This window comes from Triturus cristatus, chromosome 1_2 (assembly GCF_964204655.1).
Source record: "Triturus cristatus chromosome 1_2, aTriCri1.1, whole genome shotgun sequence".
NCBI classification, from domain to species: Eukaryota; Metazoa; Chordata; class Amphibia; order Caudata; family Salamandridae; genus Triturus; species Triturus cristatus.
The window spans coordinates 643,461,845-643,483,923 of NC_140580.1; the positions used below are offsets into that span (position 1 = coordinate 643,461,845).

The 22,079-nt window shown below is 46.8% G+C and overlaps 2 protein-coding genes across 3 annotated transcripts in view; one reads left to right on the forward strand and one right to left on the reverse strand.

The window, feature by feature from the left end:
* GLUD1 (glutamate dehydrogenase 1) overlaps positions 1 to 1,796 on the reverse strand; it is a 140,832-nt gene extending 139,036 nt beyond the window's left edge. The window contains exon 1 of the mRNA XM_085607853.1: positions 1,293 to 1,796. Coding sequence (XP_085463979.1) covers positions 1,293 to 1,671 — 379 coding nt within the window. The 5' untranslated portion in view covers positions 1,672 to 1,796. The remainder of the gene's footprint in view (positions 1 to 1,292) is intronic.
* A 187-nt stretch (positions 1,797 to 1,983) lies between these two features.
* Positions 1,984 to 22,079, forward strand: part of SHLD2 (shieldin complex subunit 2) — an 844,943-nt gene continuing 824,847 nt past the window's right edge. For both annotated transcript variants that reach the window (XM_085607834.1, XM_085607842.1), the window contains exon 1: positions 1,984 to 2,466. The gene's annotated coding sequence lies outside the window, so the exon portion shown is untranslated. The remainder of the gene's footprint in view (positions 2,467 to 22,079) is intronic.

The window sequence follows — 22,079 nt, forward strand, 5'->3', positions numbered from 1 at the left end:
AGATTAATTAGTTAGAAAGGAGTGCTGGATGCCTGCCTTCTTACAGAGATAGTGAATGACTCCTCTTGAGCAGACAAGACGGGGAGAAATGGTGGAACTTCCACACATGAAGTTTGGTGCCGAGATCAGTGGTAGCAGCCTAATATACTTTTAATTAGTTAGACTGAAACACAAGTTTCAGAGAAAACGCTATAGTAAAATAATGATAAATCCCTACAATATTAAACAAGAACAAAAAGTCCTTATGTATTGGAGCTCAGTTGCCAGGCGGCTGGTCTAAGAGTGCAATGTCTCTCAGTCTCTTTAAACACAACGAGAATGAAGGTCTTTGAGAATTAGTATTGTTTCGATAATGGATACCTTTCATCAACATATTTTTGATGGGAAATTGGTAGAAACGCCTTCTCCATTAAAGGTGTGGCCTCAAAATATTAAAATAAGAATCTCCGAGCATTAATGCAATGGAGACAACGTAGTCACATAATACAAGCTAGATATATATTTTGTGATGATTTACAATATAGCTATAGGTCTTAAAGATGTATCCCAGTTTCAAGCATTTACTAAATAAATGTTAACTGAGTGGTGTCAGGAAAGTAATTTATACGTCCACTGATTATTTTCTGGAAAAGCTTTGCTGCATTCTCATTGCGAATAATGTAGTTTTCAAACAAAGAAATGCCATTCCAATCATTATACTGCACTAGGCATACGTCGCTGCGGTAGACGTACCAAGCCTACCGGAAATGTTTGCACTGCTGCCCATATTAACTTGTCATGCGGACCCATGTCATCAGTCGTGAGGGCGGGCGCTCGCCATTCTTGTACAGAGATGTGTGGAAGTGCAGGGTGAAACGCTGTTGTTTATCTGTACCCGTTCCTCACCTGGAGCTAGCAGTTCGCGTCCAGACAAACGTGGAAATCACACCACTTGGAAGGGATCATTATGGGTAGATGTGCTTGGGGGCATTATAATTAGCTTCTTTGTTCAGGGGTTCACCCGTCTAAAGTTATCAACGCTTCACAGGCCAAACTATAAAATGCCATTTAACTGTATCAGACGTGCTGCAAAACGAAGAACCGAGTAGGAAAACATTAACAATATTGATACAAAGTAGAGCCTGTGACTACAAGTCTAGGCTAGCGTCATCACTACTGCAGTGGCTTGTACGAACTGTGAGCTCCTTGCTCTACAGAAGTGTTGGTAGCAGAATTATAGGGTGCCTTGCAATGGGGTGCTTGGGTAGCCACTACTCGCTGCGCAGAAAGTAGCGTAACTGTGGGACTCTCACCTCCCTTGCAGGGGGTCCGGTGCTGACTGTGCTGTGCCCGGTAGCCCTCGATCACCTCCCACTCTCCGTTGTCTCGCTTGATGGGGAAGCTGACACTCAGCACATGGTTGCAAGGTTTGATAATACGCAGGATACCCCGCACTCGCAGCCGCTTCTGCTCCTCACTCTCACGAGTACGCAGGTCCTCTACCAGCTTATCCTCCACGATGCTTGCACCGCGGTCGAAGAAGCCCTCCACCATCTTGAAGAAGTTGGGGTCGTCCTCGGCCTGGGGTGCATGACAGTACCGCCGGAGACCTGTTGCGGCCGCAGGGAGTCCGGCATCCGCGGCCAACAGCGAACCCCCGCGGGTAGCGAGCACCCCCATGTAGCGGTACATGGTGACTATTTCTACAGTTCACGCAGCCAGGTATGGACGGCAGCCAGCACGGGACAATAGAGCGGAAGGCCTGGAACTTCTCGCTCTGATGCCACTAACTGACACCGCCCTGAAACCTGACTGGCAAAAGGGAATCCGGAGCGTGCCTTATATAGAGGCTGCCTCCTTTGGACTAAAGGACGGGGTGGGGCTAAGACATCGTGAACACTATACTACATCCCAGGGTATTTCCGGCCTGTTGGATAGCCATATTGGTTGTAGATTAAAGAACTTCCGTGTCTGAAGTAGAGCGTAGTGCGCAAGTTCTTCGACGCCCTTCCTTTCGTGAAACACGATATGAGTGACGTCCAACTTCCAGACTCGACGTCTGTCGCCTGCAGTGTTGTCTGCATGCAGTCTATTCTTCAAACAACTGCCTATTGAGGTGCTGCAGCGAGTAGAAGAGCTGGCGCGCAGCTGCGAACCAAACACTAGAGCGAAAAGCCGTTCGCACACTTTCCCTTTATCATAGCGGCGATACTCCCCACATGTGCGGGTTCTGCTCCCTGGCGGTGTCCCCACTAAGGCCCACTGTCCGGCCACAACCCCCCATCCCATCGGGAAAGTGGGGGTGAACCAAGGGGGCAAACATTCATCCAGAAACAGAAGCCAAATTGGAAGAGCCCGCGGTAACATAGAAAGAGGACATTTGGACTTACGTTCGTTACACTCATAACTTATATCAAAGCCTCACTACAATTTGGCAGCCATCATGGACTGTATTTGAAGTCAATAGGGTTGATGTAGTGCCATAAGGTGAGCCTTAAATATTTATGTGGAAAAGGATTAATAAAAATCCTTGTTCACTTTAGAATTTCTTTCTACTTCGAGAGCTCGGAACGGATGACAAAAGAACTGTGAGACCATATTCATGTCTTTATTGTTTTTGGCCCTGGTTGGCTGTGTGGTGTTTTGTACAACTATGGGTCCCATTGTTGAATGTTTTTGCATTGTATGTATGTTAATGGTTTATTTACGCTGAACATTACATTTACGAGTATGAAAACCTCGATCTCTAATAATGTCTCAAAAGAAATTAGGTGGCATTATCGCAATAAAAAGTGACATCACGTTACATACATGCCAACCCTCCCGATTCGGGCAACAGACTACCGATTTCAAGGCTATTTATTTATTTAATTAAGGTTTATATAGCTCAAACTTTATCCAAAGTTGTCAGAGCGCTTTACAAGAGAACCAGATGTCACATGATGTACACAAGATACACTAAACACGTTAACAAGCAACATCTATACAGTTACAAAGGTACACAAGAAAGACTGAGTACGCTAACAAGTTACATATATGCAGTTCTAACTCTATTTGCATATTTCCGTTATAAAAAATTGTCAGCGTTAAGTTAAAACAGGAGTAAAATACTTATTTACAAAGTTGACCTCATGAGAGTACTAGATGGCCGTAAGGGCCGAGAAAATGGTTGAATTATTCCAGGAAGTGCCTTTGGATGAGGAGAGTTTTAAGATCAGTTTTGAAGGTCCGGAAAGAGGTGGTGGTTCGGAGGGATGGAGGAAGTGAGTTCCAGATTCTGGTCGCATTATCAGAGAAGGATTGAGCCATAATTCTTTCCCTTGTAAAGGTAGGAGGTTCGATCAGTAAGTTGTCTGCATTGCGTGAAGATCTAGAGCCGCACAAGATTTTGAGTTTATTATCCGGATAGCGAGAGGTTGAGGTCTGCAAGGCTTTGTGGGTGATACAGGCAGTCTTGTAAACTGACCTTCCTTTGATAGGAAGCCAGCGAAGAGACAGCAGTATGGGTGTGATGTGATCATTTCTTTTAGCCCCATATATGAAGCGAGCTGCTGAGTGGAGGATGGAATTTAGAGGGGAAAGGTGGGATTTGGGGAGGCCAGCAAGGAGTGAGTTGCAGTAGTCTAATCTGGAAAAAACAAAGATTGGACCAAGGTTTTTAGGTCTTGCTCAGAGAAGGCGGAGTTGGTAGCGTGCATTCTTGGCAATGGTGTTGATATGGGACTGTAAGTTGAGCCTTTTGTCTAGGATGACGCCTAGAGATTTGGCACTGTCAAAAATGATAGGTTTGTTGTTGAGACTGTTCAGATTGTTCATCCAAGATTGGATGGGAGGAGGAGATAGTGGGGTCCAGAGGAGAAGGAATTCTGTTTTGGAAGGATTCAGAATGAGTTGATAACCAGTGGTAGATGGTAGTGTATTTTTATTTATTTATTTCTTGCATAAGTTAATTAAAACCATTGCAATACAGTAATAAAATTAATAAAAACGTTAGTACATCATAAAGTGCAATAGCCGTAGTGCAGAGTCAGCCCAGGCGAAAGGAGCGAAAGCTAAGGTCATTCCTTTCACTCAGAGCTTATTTAGACTTGTGCTCTGTGACTGGGCCCAATCACCCAGCTGCCCCTCAAAGTTCCTTATATTGCTGTCCTCTCGATCTCCCCTGCTTCCTCAGTGCTCCATTCATGGTGGATGGAGTTAAGAGTGGTGTTGAAGATTTGGGTGACATCCGCACATAGGTGACAATGGACCCCAGTTTTTTTAGGAGCTTACCCAGCGGTTTAATGTAAAGGTTTAACAGTGTGGCGCGAGGATCGAGCCTTGAGGGACGCCTTGTCCAACAACCATTAAAGTGGAGAAACAATTTGCTATTTTGATCATCTTTGATCTGCCCGAGAGGAATGATTCGAACCATTTGAGCGCTGTGCCTTCAAAACCCATTCTTAGCTTAAAAGTGTACAAAAGAGTGTTGTGATTAACAGTGTCAAAGGCTGCGGATAGGTCAAGAAGGATCAGGAGACAAGATTCACCAGAGTCAAGTACTTGCAAGGCATTATCGATCACTAGAAGTAGGGCTGGTTTGGTACTGCAGCCTTGGGTAAAACCAGATTGGAATTCGTCTAGGAGGAAGTTAACCTTGATGGGCTAAGAGAGTTGCTTCGCCACACAACTTTCTGTAATTTTAGCGAGAAAAGGGAGGTTAGTGATAGGGCGGAAATTGTTGAGATCTTTTGCATCAGCAGTTGGTTTTTATAAGAAGTGGAGTAACCTGTCCTGTTTTAAGAGCAGCAGTAAGGGAGCCTCGGTTGAGGAAGATGTTTATCAGACTGCTCCAGTAGGAAAGTGTGTGGGTGTAAAAGTCAATGGCAATGTCACTGGAGATGGGGTCGATGGAATGGTTTGGGGGTTAGTTTCTAGAATGCTTTCAAGTAGGGCAGTTTAGGTGATGTTGTCAAAGTTCTGCCACAGAACTAACGATTTGCGATCCTCAGGGGGGGTAGGATGGGTAACCTGATTCATAAGTGATTTAAATTTTTCATCAAAGAAGACTGCAAATTCTGCCACTATCTTGGGGGTGTCGTCAAATACCGTGGGAGATGGAGAGATGTTGGTGATTTTGATAAGGTTGAATAACTTTTTTGGTTTGTTTTTGGCAGAATCAAGGGGGTTTCTGAAGTGCATCACTTTTTCATGGAAGATGTGTTTGTGGTAATGAGATCTTGTGAGGCGGAGATTGGATAGATTGGTGGTGGAAGGAGAATATCTCCATAGTTTCTCAAGGTTCCTGAAGTTTTTTTCTTTCTTTGTAGAGTGATTTTTTGAACCATGGAGCAGAAGGAGTGGGTCTTTTCTTTTTACTTTGCAGTGGAGCAACATTATCAATTACAGCTGATGAGCTGGTGAGAGATTGGGTGGTCGGGTCATTAACATCAGAGTAGGGGTCTAAGATTGTAAATGAGCTCATAGCCGTGTTGCACAAAATGTCAAGGTCAATGAGATAGGTGAAGAGAGAAGGGGATGAGGAAGCGGTTAGACCAGTCTACTGGTATTAGGATCAACAGCAGTTAGCGTATCTACTTTGGAAATAACTAGGTCAAGAATGGAGCCCTTAGAGTGAGACGGTTTTGTGTTATGTTGAACAAGATCATTTCGTACGGGAAAAGTGGTAAACCTGTTGGCCGCTGAATCTTCCAGATTACCCCAGTGAAGATTAAAGTCTCCAATAAAAATATATTTTTCGCTTTGCAATTACTGGTCGCTAGCAAAGTTGGTGAATTCCTCTGTGAAGGCAGAGCTTTCACTGGGCGGGTGATAGATGGTGTGTAACCTGACAGGGGAGTTTTGCTGTAATTGAAGCTCCCGTCAAAGGCTTTTGAAGGAGCGGAAAGAGCTTTTGGGAAAAGATTTGAGATGAAGGGAGTTCCTGAAGACAACTGCTACACCTCCCCCGACTTTATCCTCTCTATCATTCCTGAGAATGGAATAGTCAGTGGGGAGCAGAAGATCTTAACAAGAATGAGAAGTGTTGTTGAGGCAGGTCTCAGTGAGGAACAGTAAATCCAGGCTGTAGAGATTAATGATGTCTGATATTTCCAGTTTGTGTTTGTTTGCGGATCTGCAGTTGTGAAGCAGACAATGAACCTCAGCGATGACTCTTGGTGAAGGGAGGGTCAGGGCTTTTAGGGGTGATAGGGATAATGTTCCTGAGAATAGGTGACTGAATTGAAGGTCGTTGATGTTTGGTGCAGGAGTAGAAGATGGTTGTTATATTGCAGTGATTAGCGTTAGCTGGAGAGGAGATGGTGTGGGGGTTGCAGTTGGAAGAAATGTAGCTAGCCAGTAGGTTGGAAATGTCAGTAGGTGACAGATTGTGTGAGGCTTTTTTGGGGCATGGGAGCAGGTTACTCCTCGTTAGTTTGGGGAAGTGAGTGCTCGCCAAGGGAAGTAGGGAGTTGGGGAGAGTGGACATTTTGGTAGTTTCAAGTTGGGAGACAGAAGAGATGAGAATTCTTGGTTTATTTTCTAGGGAGAGCAGAGCTGGAATGTTAGGTTGTTCGATGGGTACAGGGGGGTTCAGCTTGAGAGGGAGAGCATGAAGAGATGGGGATGCAGGAATATAGCATGGAAGGAGACTGCACCTGAGGAGGAGAGAATAATCTGAACATACATTGAGTAAAAAAGAAGAATTGACTTCGAGCTGAGGAAGAGAAAGGTGAGGTCTGTTGTGGAAGGACAGAGGGGGAGGGGATAGAAGTGGGTCATAGGAAGGCAGAAAGTCAGGGGAAGAGAGAAGAGGAAGAGGTGGAGCAGGTGCATATGCTGGGTGCAGTGATTGTATGGGGGTAGGAAACAAGCACGAAAAGGGTGGAATCCCCGGCTGGTGGTTATAGAAAGTGTGAAGTTCTGCTAGGTTCGGGGAAAAGGGGGGGAGGGAGGAGCTGCCATAAGGGGATAGAGGTTAAAGCAGCGGTTCTGGAGTGTCGGGGGGGGGGGGGGTGAAGAGAAATGTGAAAGGGGTTTGCCCAGTATTCATAATACAGGGAGAGGGGAAGGAAGGGAGGGCAGGATACGAAGGAAGAGCATAAGGTGGAAAAGTCACTGTGGGAGCTGGGGAGACAGGATGTTGGAAAGATGGTTTGGATAGGGGAGTGGTTAACCTGGCGAGGGGGAAGGTTTCTGCGAAATTCCACGCTGGTATAATGGGGGTAGATGAGGGAGCAGGCCATTGGCTGTGAAGGAGAGTTGAGGGAAGCATCCCAGATGGGAAAGGTGGTGTTGAGGGGAGGGGTGTACAGGGGGAAGCAGGTCATTGGCAGGGAAGGAGAGTTGAGGGAAGCATCACAGATGGGGAAGGTGAGGTTGGGCGGAGGGGAAGCAGGTGTGAAGGAGGGGAACAGGACTGCCAGGGGGTAAGGCTGTGCCCCAAGGGAGGTTTGCAATCTGGTGTCCTGGAGGGTAGGGTGAGGCGAGGGATAATTGAGGGAGGAGGTAGATGGAGACTGTGAAATGGTGTTCCGGTGGATAAGGGGAGGCAACAGAGAATTGAGGGAGGAGTTAGATGAGGAGTCTGGAGGGATCGGAATGCAGGGATGAAAATAGGTGGCCGAAAAGAGTGAGAAAAGTGTTTTTGGCTTGCCGTTGTTGTAAAGTGAGATAGTGAGTGAGCCATCGAAACAAGCTGAGGGGGAAATTTTTAGTTGGTGCCCATGTGGGATTGAGGAGGAGGAAGTAACGTTGGGGGAGTTATTGAAAATGGTGGTCCAGAAAGAGATGTTGCTGGTAAAGAACATGAGGTCTGTTTTGTGCCTCCCATAATGACCACTATGGTATTGGTCAACGAAAAGGGAATCAGGAAATTGTTCAAGGATGCTGTATTTGAACCTTTTTTGCTAATGCTTTGGACAAATAGGGGGGGGGGAGGGGGGTGGGAATGATCGTAAAACAATTGGCTCCCGCCTTCATTTGTTTGGATGACATATTTGTAAGATGAAGAGGGTGAAGGGAGGGAGTTGTGGGGGAAGAAGAGAGTGCCACGAGTGAATTGAAGGCGAATAGAAGCAGAACGAGGAAATGGCAGATTATTTGGGAAGAATTAGGTAAGAAAGGTGATCGAAGGGGAAGGGCAAGGAGTAAAACCCATTTCAGATAAGGGAAAGATGATGTAGCTAAGCTTCCAGGGCAAGAGACGTAATAGTTGGGGCATCTTGCTTTCGCTTATCTTCTGCAGAGTAGGAAGAGAGGGCCCAGGACCTTCGTCGCATCTGACCCAGGTTCGCCAGTGCAAGTTAGGACACAAAGGCAGACAGGATGACAGCCCCTTTAAGACCAGAGCCATAGCATCAGGGGTGAATCGCAGGCCAAATATTAGATAAATAGTATACAAAGATGACAACATAAATAAATCAACAAGATACGTCCATGTAGAAGGTCCCCTGCTACAAGTCGTGCTCTGGCTGCTTGTGAGGCTCTGCATGTCAAGAAGGCTAGTCTCCTGCCTCTCTATTCCTGCATGCAGAAATCCGATTCTGAGTTTAATAAAAGTAAAATAATAAAGTGTTGATGCCTGCTAAGTAGATCAATCCCCTCCTCTCATCGTCCTTAATTTTTGGAAGGGGAAATAAGAGCTTGTGACAGGCCTCAACATTTTATTTTTGGTAGGTTTACTTATCGCAAACAAAAACAGAGTTTAGAACTCTGTTTTTGTTTGCGTTATGTTATTTAACTTCCAAAAATGAAATGCAGATTGTCTGACACCATACATACCAGTCAATTTATCTGATTCAAGCAGATTGCCTCTGCTTCAATAAAAGTCAGTGGGGAAAATACATTCTTCCGGCTATTTTCTAAAAATCTCCCACTTGCCTACTCTAAAATGTTGGCATGTATGCGCTACCATACATGCAAACATTTTGATAATGGAAAGAAAGAGATAAAAAAATCGAGGGATTGAAATTTCCCCATTGACTTAAAGTTGAAGAACAGGTAATTTCAGTCAGGAAACTGGCTAAAATAAACCTGTTTTAGGTTTAAAACAATGAGTCTCTCACCTGAACCCAGTCTGTTGACATGTATGCGCCACATCTTATTACAGGAGGTCACAAGAAATGGAGTGGTAGAATCTTTAAAAGAGAGCCCTACATCCATGTTCCGAGTCAGTAGCGAGGTGATCTCCATCCGAGGACAAGTGAAGAAACAGAAAGTAAGAAAGCACTAACAATGTGCACACGTGGGTGCTATAAAAGTATAACCTTCAAAGCATTTTTGTCTTTTTCACCTGAACCATGACAAGGACAGGTCACTGAGACATATATGCCAATGTTTTCGAGGATGAAAAGTGGGAGATTAAAAAAAAATAATCAGTAGAATGTACTTCCCCTATTGACTTCAATTGAAGTAAAGGCAATTTTAGTCAGGAGACAGCCAAAATTAAGCATTTTTTGGCTCCAGCTCTCCAGCTTTCCACCTCCTCAACATTAATGAATGGCGGTACAATTCTCAGACGGACCCAGCATTTGCGGTTGAGTGAGGCATGATGGAGGACCAATTGTTGCTCGGCTTACTGTATAGCCGCAGTCGCTTGAACCATCTACCCCCTGCACCAAGGTAGTGATTCAGTTGTGTAGATGCGTGGTCCAGCGGATTGTTTGGGAGGCGCGGTCAACACAGACAACCCCATTATGGCAGGGATCTTATATTCGACAATTTGGGACATTGCCTGGGTTTCGCTAGGAGATGTAATGAAAGGAACAGTACTTAAGTACTTCCAGCAACTACAGAAAGAATTTCACCTCCAGCGTAATCAATTCTACAAATACGTGCAACTGAGACATGCTCTGTCCCCCATACTTTACATCTCTGATAGAACTCCCAGAACTCTATCGATCGGAAGGGCGATTATTAATGGGGGACATAGGTACACATAAAATCGGACAAATATATCAAACCATAGTTACCCATATGTCGCGGGGCCCCCATCGCCGGTAGTGATACCGGAACGCAAAATGAGTGGTTGCATGTGCCTGACAGCAGGGCTCCCCTCCTTTCTCCACAAACAGAGTAGTCCCCGGGCTGGTGTACTATGGAGGACATGTATTCACCTGATTCCATGAACGGCCCCTTTAATTGGAATCTGCTTCCGGAGAACCCCGCCCCTTGGCCACGCATCATCAGCCCCAACCCAATTGAAGAGGGGGAATCCGAGAACGAGATGGCGGACCGGGAAGACGCTGCAGGGAAGAGAATCGAGATCGCGAGGAGGAGATAAAAGCCAGGATCGAAGACGCTGCTTTTCCAGTATTGGCGGCAAAGAGAGAAGTGCCCGAGACCAGGAAAGCCTGGAGGCCAACGTCCCCATTCCTCGCCGAGCCACGCTCCAGGAGGAGCGTGGCTTTCACACGTGCGTGCACGGGTTGCGGGGTGGGTTGGGAGGCGGGAGAAGGTCAGTGGTAACATGCCTAGCGAGTCCCCGAGTCCCTGAACCGTCCTGACCGCCCTCCCCTCTCATTTACACAGCCACCTCTTTGGTTTAGAACCGCACCGGGTGTCTCCTCACTCCCTTCCCCGTTGGTGGAGGCATAGAGATGAAACAGCCTTAAAACAAGGTGCTATTTGTTTTCTGTTTATCGATGGGAGCCTGATGGTGAAGACGTCCCCATAGAAGGCCAGGAACGCCCTGAAGTGCCACCGAAGAGAGGAAGGCAACCGGGATAAGACGTATTATCCCCAGTAAAGAACCCTGGCAAAACCGTACCGACGGGTGTACAAAATAAAAGCATCACTAAACCCCATTGTTGTGGACCTCGATCCTTCCGCCCGCTCACAAGTGGTGGAGAATGCGGGCAACCCTTCCATTAGTACCGACATAATGGATGCATTAATACAACATATCGTGAAGGGCCAGGAGAAGCTAGAATGGGCAGTACAACGACAGATGACCTCGCCCCAGGCCGACCTGGACTTAATCAAATCCAGCATAATGGCCCAGATGGAAGGACTTCAAAGGGTCTCAGAGGAACAGGTATCCTCTAGGACACGGGAAGTGAGAAGCAGTGCTTCAGGGCCTCCGGTGGTCTCCTTACAGAAGTATGTACCAGGAGAAGACCCGGATGCCTTCCTTCTGCATTTTGAGAGGGCTGCCAAAACCTGTGGGTGGCCTTTGGAGAAATGGCCTTTTTTCCTGGCTCCTCTCCTCACTGGCGAAGCGCAACCGGCGTACCAGGTCCCAAACACCAGTGGTAACACACCCTACGCTGACATTAAGACAGTCATATTAGATCATCTTGGACTGGACGCCGAAGCCTACCGGGTTCGCTTCCGCAAAGAAAAGGGAATGCTTTTGGTTGAAGGCCGCTGCTGATAAATGGCTGAAACCTACAGAGAAGCGCAAAGAGGAAAAAATGGACCTGATCTATTTAGAGCAGTTTTTGGAGGCTCTCCCCTATTACACCCAGAGATGGTTGAGGCAACATACCTACCAGAAGACCTGATAATAGGGACTGACAATCCCGGGTTCCTGTAGCTGTTCTTTGCCACTGTACAAACTCCACACTCTGGGGAAGGGGAGGCTATTACTTATAGGACCCCACAAAAGGCCCTCATCACACCGGAGCCCTGGCTCCTAGACAGAAATTTCAAATACTCACAGGTCAACGACCCTACCTTACGCAATGCTTGGCAAGCGGCCCAGTCCTCAGATTTCACTATGCCCCTGACATACCCCCGGTTCGTTATAAACAAAGGCCTTTTGTATCGAGAGGAGAAGAAAGACGACCCCCCTCAGCTGTTGGTGCCTCTTGCTTTTAGGGACCAGATACTCTTCTTTGCACACACCCACCTTACTGCAGGGCACACAAGTAGAAAAAACAACACAGAGCATACTCAGGCATTTCTACTGGCCGGGGGTGTATGGGTCTATAAAAACCTACTGCCGAGGAATGCGAGGTCTGTCAGAGGAGGAACCCCTACCGACCTCCCCCAGTTCCCCTTCAGCCCCTCCTGATAATCGGCCATCCGTTCGAGAGGATCGGAATGGATCTAATAGGTCCCCTGCCAAGAACGAAGAAAGGACACTTGTATGCCCTGGTTATTGTGGACTATTCCACATGTTACCCCGAGGCCTTTTGACTAAGAGCCCCAACCACAACAAACATCACGGAAAAGCTCATTGAACTCTTCTCCAGGGTGGGTTTTCCCAGGGAAATCCTGACCGATCAGGGGACCCCGTTTGTCTCTCGCCTGATGAGGGAGGTGTGTCGAACCCTGAACATAGGGCATATCAGAACGTTGGTCTACCATCCACAAACCGACGGGCTCGTGGAGAGATATAATGGCACCCTGAAACTCACCCTGAAAAAGATGCTACAAAACGAAGCAGAAGACTGGGATCAACTTCTTCCTCTTGCCCTGTATGTCATTCGTAGTCTGGTTCAGAGTAGTCTGGGGTGTTCCTCCTTTGAACTGCTGTATGGGAGACAACCCAGATCTTTCCTAGAGATGACAAAGGAGGCATGGGAAAAAGAGGAGGAATACGAAACCCGGGGTTTCTTGGACTATACGCACAGCCTTAGGACAAAAATAGGGAAACTCCATGACCTCGCTTATTCCAATCTCGAGAAACACAAGCGAGACAAAGATACCAGTATGACAAAGGGAAGAAGTAGAAAAGACTCGCCATCAATGACTGGGTACTGGTCCTACTCCCATCTTCCCCGAGTAAGTTAAAAGCAGAATGGATGGGCCCATATAAAGTGGTTGGGACTGTAGGGAAAACAACCTACAGAGTACAGGTAAAACCTTTCAAGATACAAACTTACCACATTAATATCCTAAAAAAATGGATAGGCCCCTTCCCGAAATCTGCCCATTTGGTAACAACGAAACAGGAAGAGACCTCCTGTACCCTGTCTCAACTGGTAGTGAACCAGTCCCTGTCCCCCCAACAGCAGCAAAACTTACGGCTGTTGCTTCAACTGTTTTCCTCGCTGTTCTCAGACGAACCAGGAAAAACAACCCTGATCGATAATGCCATAGAGACGCTCCCTGGCAAGGTCATCAAACAATGGCCCTACCGTATCCCGGCTGCCAGGAGAACCGCCGTACACAACGAGGTCCAGTCCATGTTAAAGATGGGTGTCATTCATCCCTCTAGGAGCGAGTGGGCATCCCCCATCGTCCTAGTACCGAAACCGGATGGTACCAGGGCAGTTAACGCCATCTCTAAGTTCAACTCCTATCCATTGCCGAGGATAGACGAGTTGAGTGAGAAGCTAGGGGACGCCCAGTACATAACAACCCTTGACCTGACGAAAGGATACTGGCAGGTCCCCCTAAGAAAACAAGATCAAGCAAAAACCGCCTTCATCACCCCTGATTGGGCTGTATGAATTTACAGACCTCCCGTTCGGTCTTCATGGAGCACCTGCCACCTTTCAACGGTTAATGAACACCGTGCTCCATGAACACGAGGGCTTCTCGTCAGCCTACCTTGACGATATTGTCATCTTTAGCCCTACATGGGAGGACCACATGGTCCATTGCCGAAAGATACTACAGGCCTTATCCCAGGCTGGTTTACAAATCAACTCAAAGAAATCCTGGGTGGGCTTCAATAAAGTCAAATATCTAGGCTATGTCCTGGGAAACGGCTTGATAGAGCCCCAAGCCGAAAAAATTAAGGAAATCGTGGATACCCCTTTCCCTTCCACCAAACGGGAAGTCAGAGCCTGTCTCGGTTTATTGGGGTATTACAGGAGATTCATTCTCCAGTACTCAGACATAGCAGGTCCCCTCACCGACCTAAAGAATGGCGCCAGGACAGCCAACCTCACACACGCCTCAGACGCAGTCAAAAGGGCCTTCCTCCAACTGAAAAAAGCAATAACCTCCAGCCTGATCATATCCTCACCCGATTTTTCCAGACCCTTCATACTTCAGACGGATGCATCAGACAGCGGGGTGAGGGCGGTCCTTTCTCAACTTTCACCACAGGGCACTGAACATCCCATCCTGTTCATCAGCAGGAAGCTGTTCCCCCAGGAAAAACGGTACCCCATGATAGAGAAGGAGTGTCTCGCCATAAAATGGGCCGTTGAGAAACTGCGTTCCTACTTGGAGGGGACTCCTTTTATATTGTATACCGATCACGCCCCTCTCCTGTGGATGAGTCTGAATATGGGCAATAACCTTGAATCCTCAGGTGTGTTTTTTCACTGCAGCCCTATGTCTTCGAGGTTCGACACCAAAATGGGATGGAGAACTCTAGTGCAGACTTCCTCTTCCACACCACATGTTTCCTCTCCCCGATCGGGAAAGGTCTAGAGGTGGGGTGTGTCGCGACTGGACGGAGCGCGCATCATGTTTGCACGCCTAAGACAGTTTGAAGGAGGACGTGTTTCAAAAATTCTGAGTACACCGGTGTGCATCTCACTATATTGTTTATAGTGTGTCGCAGGGCCCCCATCGCCGATAGTGATACCGGAATGCAAAATGAGTGGTTTCATGTGCCTGACAGCAGGGCTCCCCTCCTTTCTCCACAGACAGAGGAGTCCCCGGGCTGGTGCACTATTGAGGATATGTATTCGCCTGATTCCATGAACGGCCCCTTTAATTGGAACCTGCTTCCGGAGAACCCCGCCCCCTGGCCTCGCGTCATCAGCCCCAACCCAATTGAAGAGGGGGAATCTGAGAACGAGACGGCAGAACCAGGAAGACGTTGCAGGGAAGAGAATTGATATCGCGAGGAGGAGATGAAAGCCGGGATCGAAGACGCTGCGTTTCTAGTATTGGTGGCCAAGAGAGTAGTGCCTGAGACGTCAGGAAAGCCTGGAGGCCAACGTCCCCATTCTTCGCCGAGCCACGCTCCAGGAGGAGCGTGGCTTTCACACGTGTGTGCACGGGTTGCGGGGCAGGTTGGGAGGCGGGAGAAGGTTGGTGGTAACATGCCAAGCGAGTCCCCGAGTCCCTGAACCGTCCTGACCGCCCTCCCCTCTCACTTACACAGCCACCTCTTTGTTTTAGAATCGCACCGAGTGTCGCCTCACTCCCTTCCCCGTTGGTGGAGGCATAGAGACGAAGGTGCTATTTGTTTTCTGTTTCTCGAGGGGAGCCTGATGGTGAAGACGTCCCTATAGAAGGCCAGGAACTCCCTGAAGTGCCACCGAAGAGAGGAAGGCAACCAGGATAGGACGTATTATCCCCAGTAAAGAACCCTAGCAAAAAAGCATCACTATACCCCATTGTTGTGGACCTCGATCCTTCCGCCCGCTCACACCATAACAATACAACACTAGATACACATCGACAGAATTGAGAAAGTGACATACATGATCTTTCAGATGATGATTGGACGGAGGCACCGGCGAGTCCTCGTGGTGCCGCTATAGCATCTCGCTACCCTCTAAATCAATTCAAATTCCTTCACTGAGCCTATTACACCAGACACCGCCTTCGGCGCATGGGTGCAATATCGTCACCGGAGTGCCTTTGGTGCTACTGAGAAACTGGCACCTTCCTCCATGCGCTGTGGAGCTGCAGTGCTCTCCAACCCTACTGCTATAAGATATTGACCTCTCTTGGTAAGGTACTATCATGGCACATCCCGTCTAATCCCAAATAGTTTTGCTTCACAGCACAGGCGAAATTGGTGGCATTAGTTACAAACAGCACCTCTTATTCCTAGGGCTCACACTCGCTAAACGGGATATTGCTCAACATTGGAAGAGTGCCACACCACCACCCTTAGGAAAGTGGAAAAAAGCATTAGACTAGTGCATGGGAATGGAATTAGCAGTGATCCAGGCTCGGGGTTGCCTGCAGAAGCACCGAAGGATATGGCAATGATGGGCAGATTATGGCGGTATTGACTTACCGGTAGAAGATACTTCGGAATCCCTCAAACTGTGGGAAAGCAATTCACTTGTCTAGCTTCTGGAAATTTGATATAATTATCCAGTTAGACACGATGCGTTAATGATTGAGTGGTGCGGGGAGAGGTTGGAGTTCCGAATCTGTGCTCAAGTTTAGTATAGGTTAACTGTTTATTTTCTCTTTTCCTACTGGTACATGGTTGCATTTATATTGACATTTATTGATGTGTAGGCCCTGGGGCCGCTGTTGTACCATATATATAAATTCAATAAAATGTGTTCAAAAAAAGAATTGAGTCTCCTACCTGAATCTAATCTGTTGGCATGTATGTTGCAATCCCTGCATACATGCCAACGTTTCAAAGCAATAAAGAGGGAGATAATGAACAAACAAAAAACAATCAGGGGAATTAATTTTTCTCATTGACTATCTTTGAAACATAGGGAATTTTAGGCGGAGACAACTAAAATGATGCAATTTTTGGCTTTAAAATTGGGAGTTTGCCAGCTAAATCGTGATTGTTGGCATGTATGGCAAATGCAGATAGCTCCTCAGGGCAACACACCCAGCTCAACACTTTGGGGCTCGGCGCCAGTGTACCACAAATAAAATCTCTTGCTATCTCCCCTTCTGCTGGGCCATAGCTGCATGGTCCAGGGAAGGAATACCCGTTCCCCAATCCTGGCAAGTTTCACAGACCCATGCTTCATGTGCTGCTCCAGTACAGGTTTTGTCATTAAATTATGCGACTTGTAGTCTTGTTAATTCTGTTATTAAAGAGGACTACACATTCCTGAATTAAAAGAAATAAATCTGGACTGGAGCAGCACATCATGCAGGGACCTGGGAAACTTGGCAGCTGTGCTTCTCCTGGGCCTCGCAGCTATGACATAGGCTGTGAAGCCCAGCTAAAGGAGGAAGGGAGGGAGAAAAAGGGCCTCATCTCCTGGTTCTCACAGAGCTAGATACCAGGTGTGAGGCCAAGGACAGGGAAACCCCCCACTCCTCGCTCACAGCACTCCCTTGACTGTGGGGCCTAGAGTAGGGGAGACCACCCTCCCTTGGGCTTCACAGCACTAGACGATGGCTGTGAGACACAGGGAAGGGATTCCCCTCCCCTGGGTTGCACGGAGTTGATCTGGGCCCCACAGTGCTGGATCATAGTCTGTGGCCAAAGAAGTGGTGCCGGCTCTTCCTTTGGGTCTTTCAAAACCAGATCATGGCTGTGAGGTTTAGGGCTGGCCCTGGGCATTGCAGCTATGGCCTAGCACCATGAGGCCCAGGGGAGTGGCACCACTCCCCTAGTTCTTTCAGCTATGATCCAGCTGTGTGAGGCCCAGAACCAACTCCACACAGACCAGAAGACCTCTCAGTGCTAGACTATAGCTGGAGGCCACTGCCCTGGGCCTCGCAGCTGTTACCTAGTCCTATGAGGACCAGTAGAGGGAGAGAGAAAAAGTGCCCCATTCAGTTGGCTGGCAAGTGCTAGATCATGAGTGCAAGGCCCAGGAGTGTAGGGACACACTCCCTTGGGCTTTGCAGCTCTAAACCATAGACCCTTCACTTGCGCTTCCTAGGGTTTGGTCACAGATGCCAGGCCCTAGAAAAGTGTCTCTCCTCCCATGGGCTTCTCAATGCTTTCCCACATCGGCAGGGCCCATGGCAGAGAGGTTCCCCACCCTAGGCATCATAGTGCTAAACCATGGTCGTAAAGCCCAGATTAGGAGGCTACCTCCCCTGGGGCTCAGATTGTTGACTCTCAGCACTGAATCATGACTGTGTGGCCCATTGTAATGGGGCCCCACTGGATCTTGTGAAGCTGAGGACTGTCCCTGGGCTCAAGGCCTTGATCATAGCTACAAAGACTCTGCTGCTGTGGGGGGAGGGGGGTGGATTCTCCTCCCCAGGGACGTAAAGCACTAGTCCATTGATTGGGGGGCCTCCTCCGGGGGGTCCAAGCACATGGTCATAAATGCGAGGCCCAGGATGAGGAAGCTCCAATACCTTGTCCTCGCAGCACTTGACCATAGTGCGAGAAGCAGTAGAGTGGGCCCCTCCCCTGGGCGTTGCAGCGCTATACCATGACTGAGGCCCAGGGGAAAGGGTCCCCTTCCCGTGGCTTCACAGGTTGTCACAGTCATTGTGGTGAGGCCCAGGGGAAGGGACCCAGTGGTTGGTCTCATAGCTTAGACTATGACTGTGAAGCCCAGAGACCACACCATTGTCTGGTTCTGAGGCTTCTAGGGCAGGGTTCACTACCCTGGACCTCACAAAATTGTAACATGGCTATGTGCATGGATTCCATATAAGGTGCATAGCTATCAACAGTGCAGCAGGGACAGGTGCACCAGGTTCCAGGGGTATTAGGTGCAAAATATACCTAAATTATGGCTGTATTTCACTGTGCAAACAGTTGATGAGTTGGCTTTTATATTGCACTATGTCTCTTGGCACCATTGCTGTTGTATTTTCTCCTATTCCGTGGACCTTACAACCAAGTTTCAGCTGTGGGATCCAGGATGGGCCCTTCCATGGGTCTTGGAGCCATGGTTAAGTGCTGCAAAGCCCAGGGAGGCCGCACCCTCCCATGGGCTTCACAGTCCTTCAAGTCTCTTGAGAATGAGCTCTCTTAGGGGTATAGGTTACAATAGTGCAGCAGGTGAAGTGACACAAGGGCTCAGGAATGCTAGGGATCCAGTCCACACAAGTGAGGGGTGTGTTTTACTGTATAACAACAACTGAATCAGAATCCATGGCGCCGTTGCTATGTCGCTGGCCCCTCTACCATGAACCTGGCTGTCATGATTGCACCTTTCTGTCATGGTCTTGTACTGTGAGTCCTAAGTGAGGGGGGGGGGGCGTCCCCTGGACTTCGTAGCGCATGACCATGGGCTTGAGCCTCAGAAGATGACCTCACAGGACTGGTTAAGAGCTGAGAGATTCAGGGCAAAGAGGGCCATACCTTGGCCTTACAACACTGGACAATGAGTGCAAGGCATAGGCCTGCCCACCCTTGGACCTCTCAGCCTCGGTTAAGCACGGCGAGGCTCAGGGAACGGGAGCCCTAGGCTTGCCTCTGTTCATTTCTGAGGTTCAAAAAATAATTTGTTTCAGTACTTTCCTGTATGCATTCTGGCATTGATGTTCCCAAATCCCAATCCATCTGTTTGCAAAATGTGTCCAGCAATTTGTTGCACAGTGTCTTTTCAGATTATATCTACCCTTGCCTGTTCAACAGACCTGCTTTGTTTGCGGAAGAAGAAACAAATTATTTGTTTTATGACAGAAGACAATCCACATGCATTTACTAGAAGTGACTGAAATTAAACTAACCTATTGTAGAAGGCATGTATGACTTGGATGCTGTTGATGGTGTATACTGAAGAGTGAAATCTCTAGTCTTCCAGTTTCCAACATTCTTCATTTACTTAGCCTACATGGCCCTCAGCATTGCCCTTGATTTCTCACTTTCATGCACCCAGGTCTAAAGCCATAACAGGTATTATGTAATGCTATGGTTGCAGAGCACACTTGCATTGAGCTTCTTGACACTAAAGCAGGTGTCATAACTAGGAATTAGTTTTTTTTTTAAACATGGTTTTGCTGCCTTTTCGAAATTTATTTTAAATATTTTGATTTGCATATGGCAGCCAAGAGAGAGTTCCAAAATTTAGCAGCTACAATAAAAAAGCAATGTTCCCCTTATGGAACATTCTAGTTTGTGACCTGGTTAGTAAGAACTGATTAGTGGAATATGAGGCTTTTTTGTCGATAATGTAAACATGATGCAGTTAGAAAGCTAGGACAGTGGTGATATAAGATTTTATGTACTATTATAAAGGCTTTGAAGGCGCCTCTAGATTGAATTGGTAGCCAGTGTAAGGTTCTTAAGAATGGTTATATCCATATATTGGGATGACTAGTATGTTGCAGAGAGCAGCATTTTGCAAGAGTTGAAGTTTCTACAGGAGTATTTACGGGACGGCTGAAAAAATGGTTTTAGTGCAATCCAACATTGATTGAATCAGGACTTTGACTACTGACTGGTATGTGCTAGTTTCTTTCGATGTAAGGTAAAAGTTTCTTTAAGATCTTAAGTTGGCCAAAGCACATACTGTGCATGTTTGAAACTTGTTTTTCGAATTATAGATTGGTGGATTGGTGTCAAGATGGATGGCTAGATTGTGTATAGCTTTAGCTGGGGATAGAGGTAATTGCATACTTTCAGGCCAACATGCATGAGCCAGGAAGGAGATGCTTTGAGGGTTTGTACGGGATTGTACAAGTTCTGACTTCGGCGCTACAGGCTTATCACGGCCTGGCTGTGAACACGAGGGAGCGGTAGTAGTTATAACCGATTCCCAGTACTACAGGCTCTATACGTCTACTACGGGTGTGATAATTTTTACGTTAATGAAATTTGGAGTACGAATTGCTTTTCTATTCGGTTGAGCCTTGAGAAAGTCCTTTCGGACGAAACACGTGTCGGCTGCCTTCTTGGATGTTATGAAAATATTGTTGATATGAAATAAAGGATATACGGAGGAAAAACAAAGATCGCCTTATGGACTTCCTCTTTTATACTTTGGTCACTAAAGCCTATCTTACAGAACTGGACTATTTTTTTATGTGCCTCGGCATTTGTGTAGCTTTGAGGGTTAGCATCACCTTGTTTTTGGTAGGATGTCTCTTCAAGAATTAAGGCAGTTGATCATAGTCTTTCTATATTGTGCAAGGTTCACCCTTGCACTCAAATTAGACAGACTAAATGTGATTTGGGTGTTGTCTACTTACATGTAGAAACTGGCACCTATGTGTTGTATCATTTGGGGGCAGGGATCATAGCATATATGATAACATATATCAAGATCCCTGCCTCAAATGATAAAAACACTCCTCTAAAGAAAAAAAGAAACATATTCCAACCCCAGTAGATCTAAATGCCAAATATTTAGCAACAAGAAATAGGAAATGCATCATATGAAAATATATTTAAACACCAGTGCTTCAACCAAGAACTATTACAGACTATGTCCCTCGTAATATACTCAATCTTCTACATAACCCTCACAGAACTTCATGGTACACGTCTTATACGAGTTGATATACGAAAAACATGTTGTTCCTACTCTTTAGGTACATAAGACTTATTCTTATTGCTACTATTTTTCACCTCTCTGGAAACCATGTTTTCATGAACATCAGTCCCATTTCGGACTTCAGCTTGGATTTTTTCAACATTCTACCAATGACCATCCTCTTCAGCGCATTACCACACACCTTCTTTACTGTCAAAGGTTCACCAAATTCGGAACCCACTTTCTTCACCAAACTTTGGCATTTAACACGAATGACATCTCCAGGTCGAAGTATTGTTTGACTAACTTGTTAATTATTATTATTTTTTTTAATCTTTTTATTATTTTAATGAACATCCCAACAATTACAGAAATCAGCATTATCATTGTGTAGTTATTCAAGTATGTCAATTACAGCATAGTAATGCCCTATATCAGTTGAATGCACCTCAGATATTATTATTCATATCATATTATTGTCCATCTTCTAGCATTCTACTGTATGTCTCCATGAGTCCTGTTAGGCAGGGTTTTGATCTAGCAACAATTTGGGCATTTCCGCATCACAATAACCAAGCATTAATACTCCTTAACTATCAATCCCCAACATCCCCTCCCCTATTCCCACCCACTCCCACCGGTATGTCTCAATAAATACTCAATCTTAAACGTAGCGATCAATGGTGCCCAGCAGCTCTTAACTATCTAGGATGATCTACACTGATGTTATTGCCATTCTTTAGCCCATCTATCTTGGGGTATGCCTCACTTGATTTCTCCAGTACCCACCGCTGGTTTTGCCTTTCATGTGGGTGTAGCCTGCTCTAGTAAGCTGGAATCCGTATCCGAATCCGAAGTTGGGGTCTGCAAATCTGCAACCAAGCCCTCCCATGCCCGTGCTGCTTCCAGGGCTTTTTCATTATTGGATCTTTGGGTCTGTTGTAGTCGGACCATACTCTCACTCCCTGCCCATTTAATTAAGTCTGCCTTCCATCGGTTGAAACTGAGCCCCCCTCTGGCCTTCCAGTGCGTTGTGATTTCCCTCTTAGCAAGCAGTAACCCCAGGTCTAGAAACTTACTAGTTATTTTCGTTTTACTACTATGCGGAAACCAATGGAGTATGCAGGTGCCCTTATCCTGTTCAATCCGCCGCTCCGT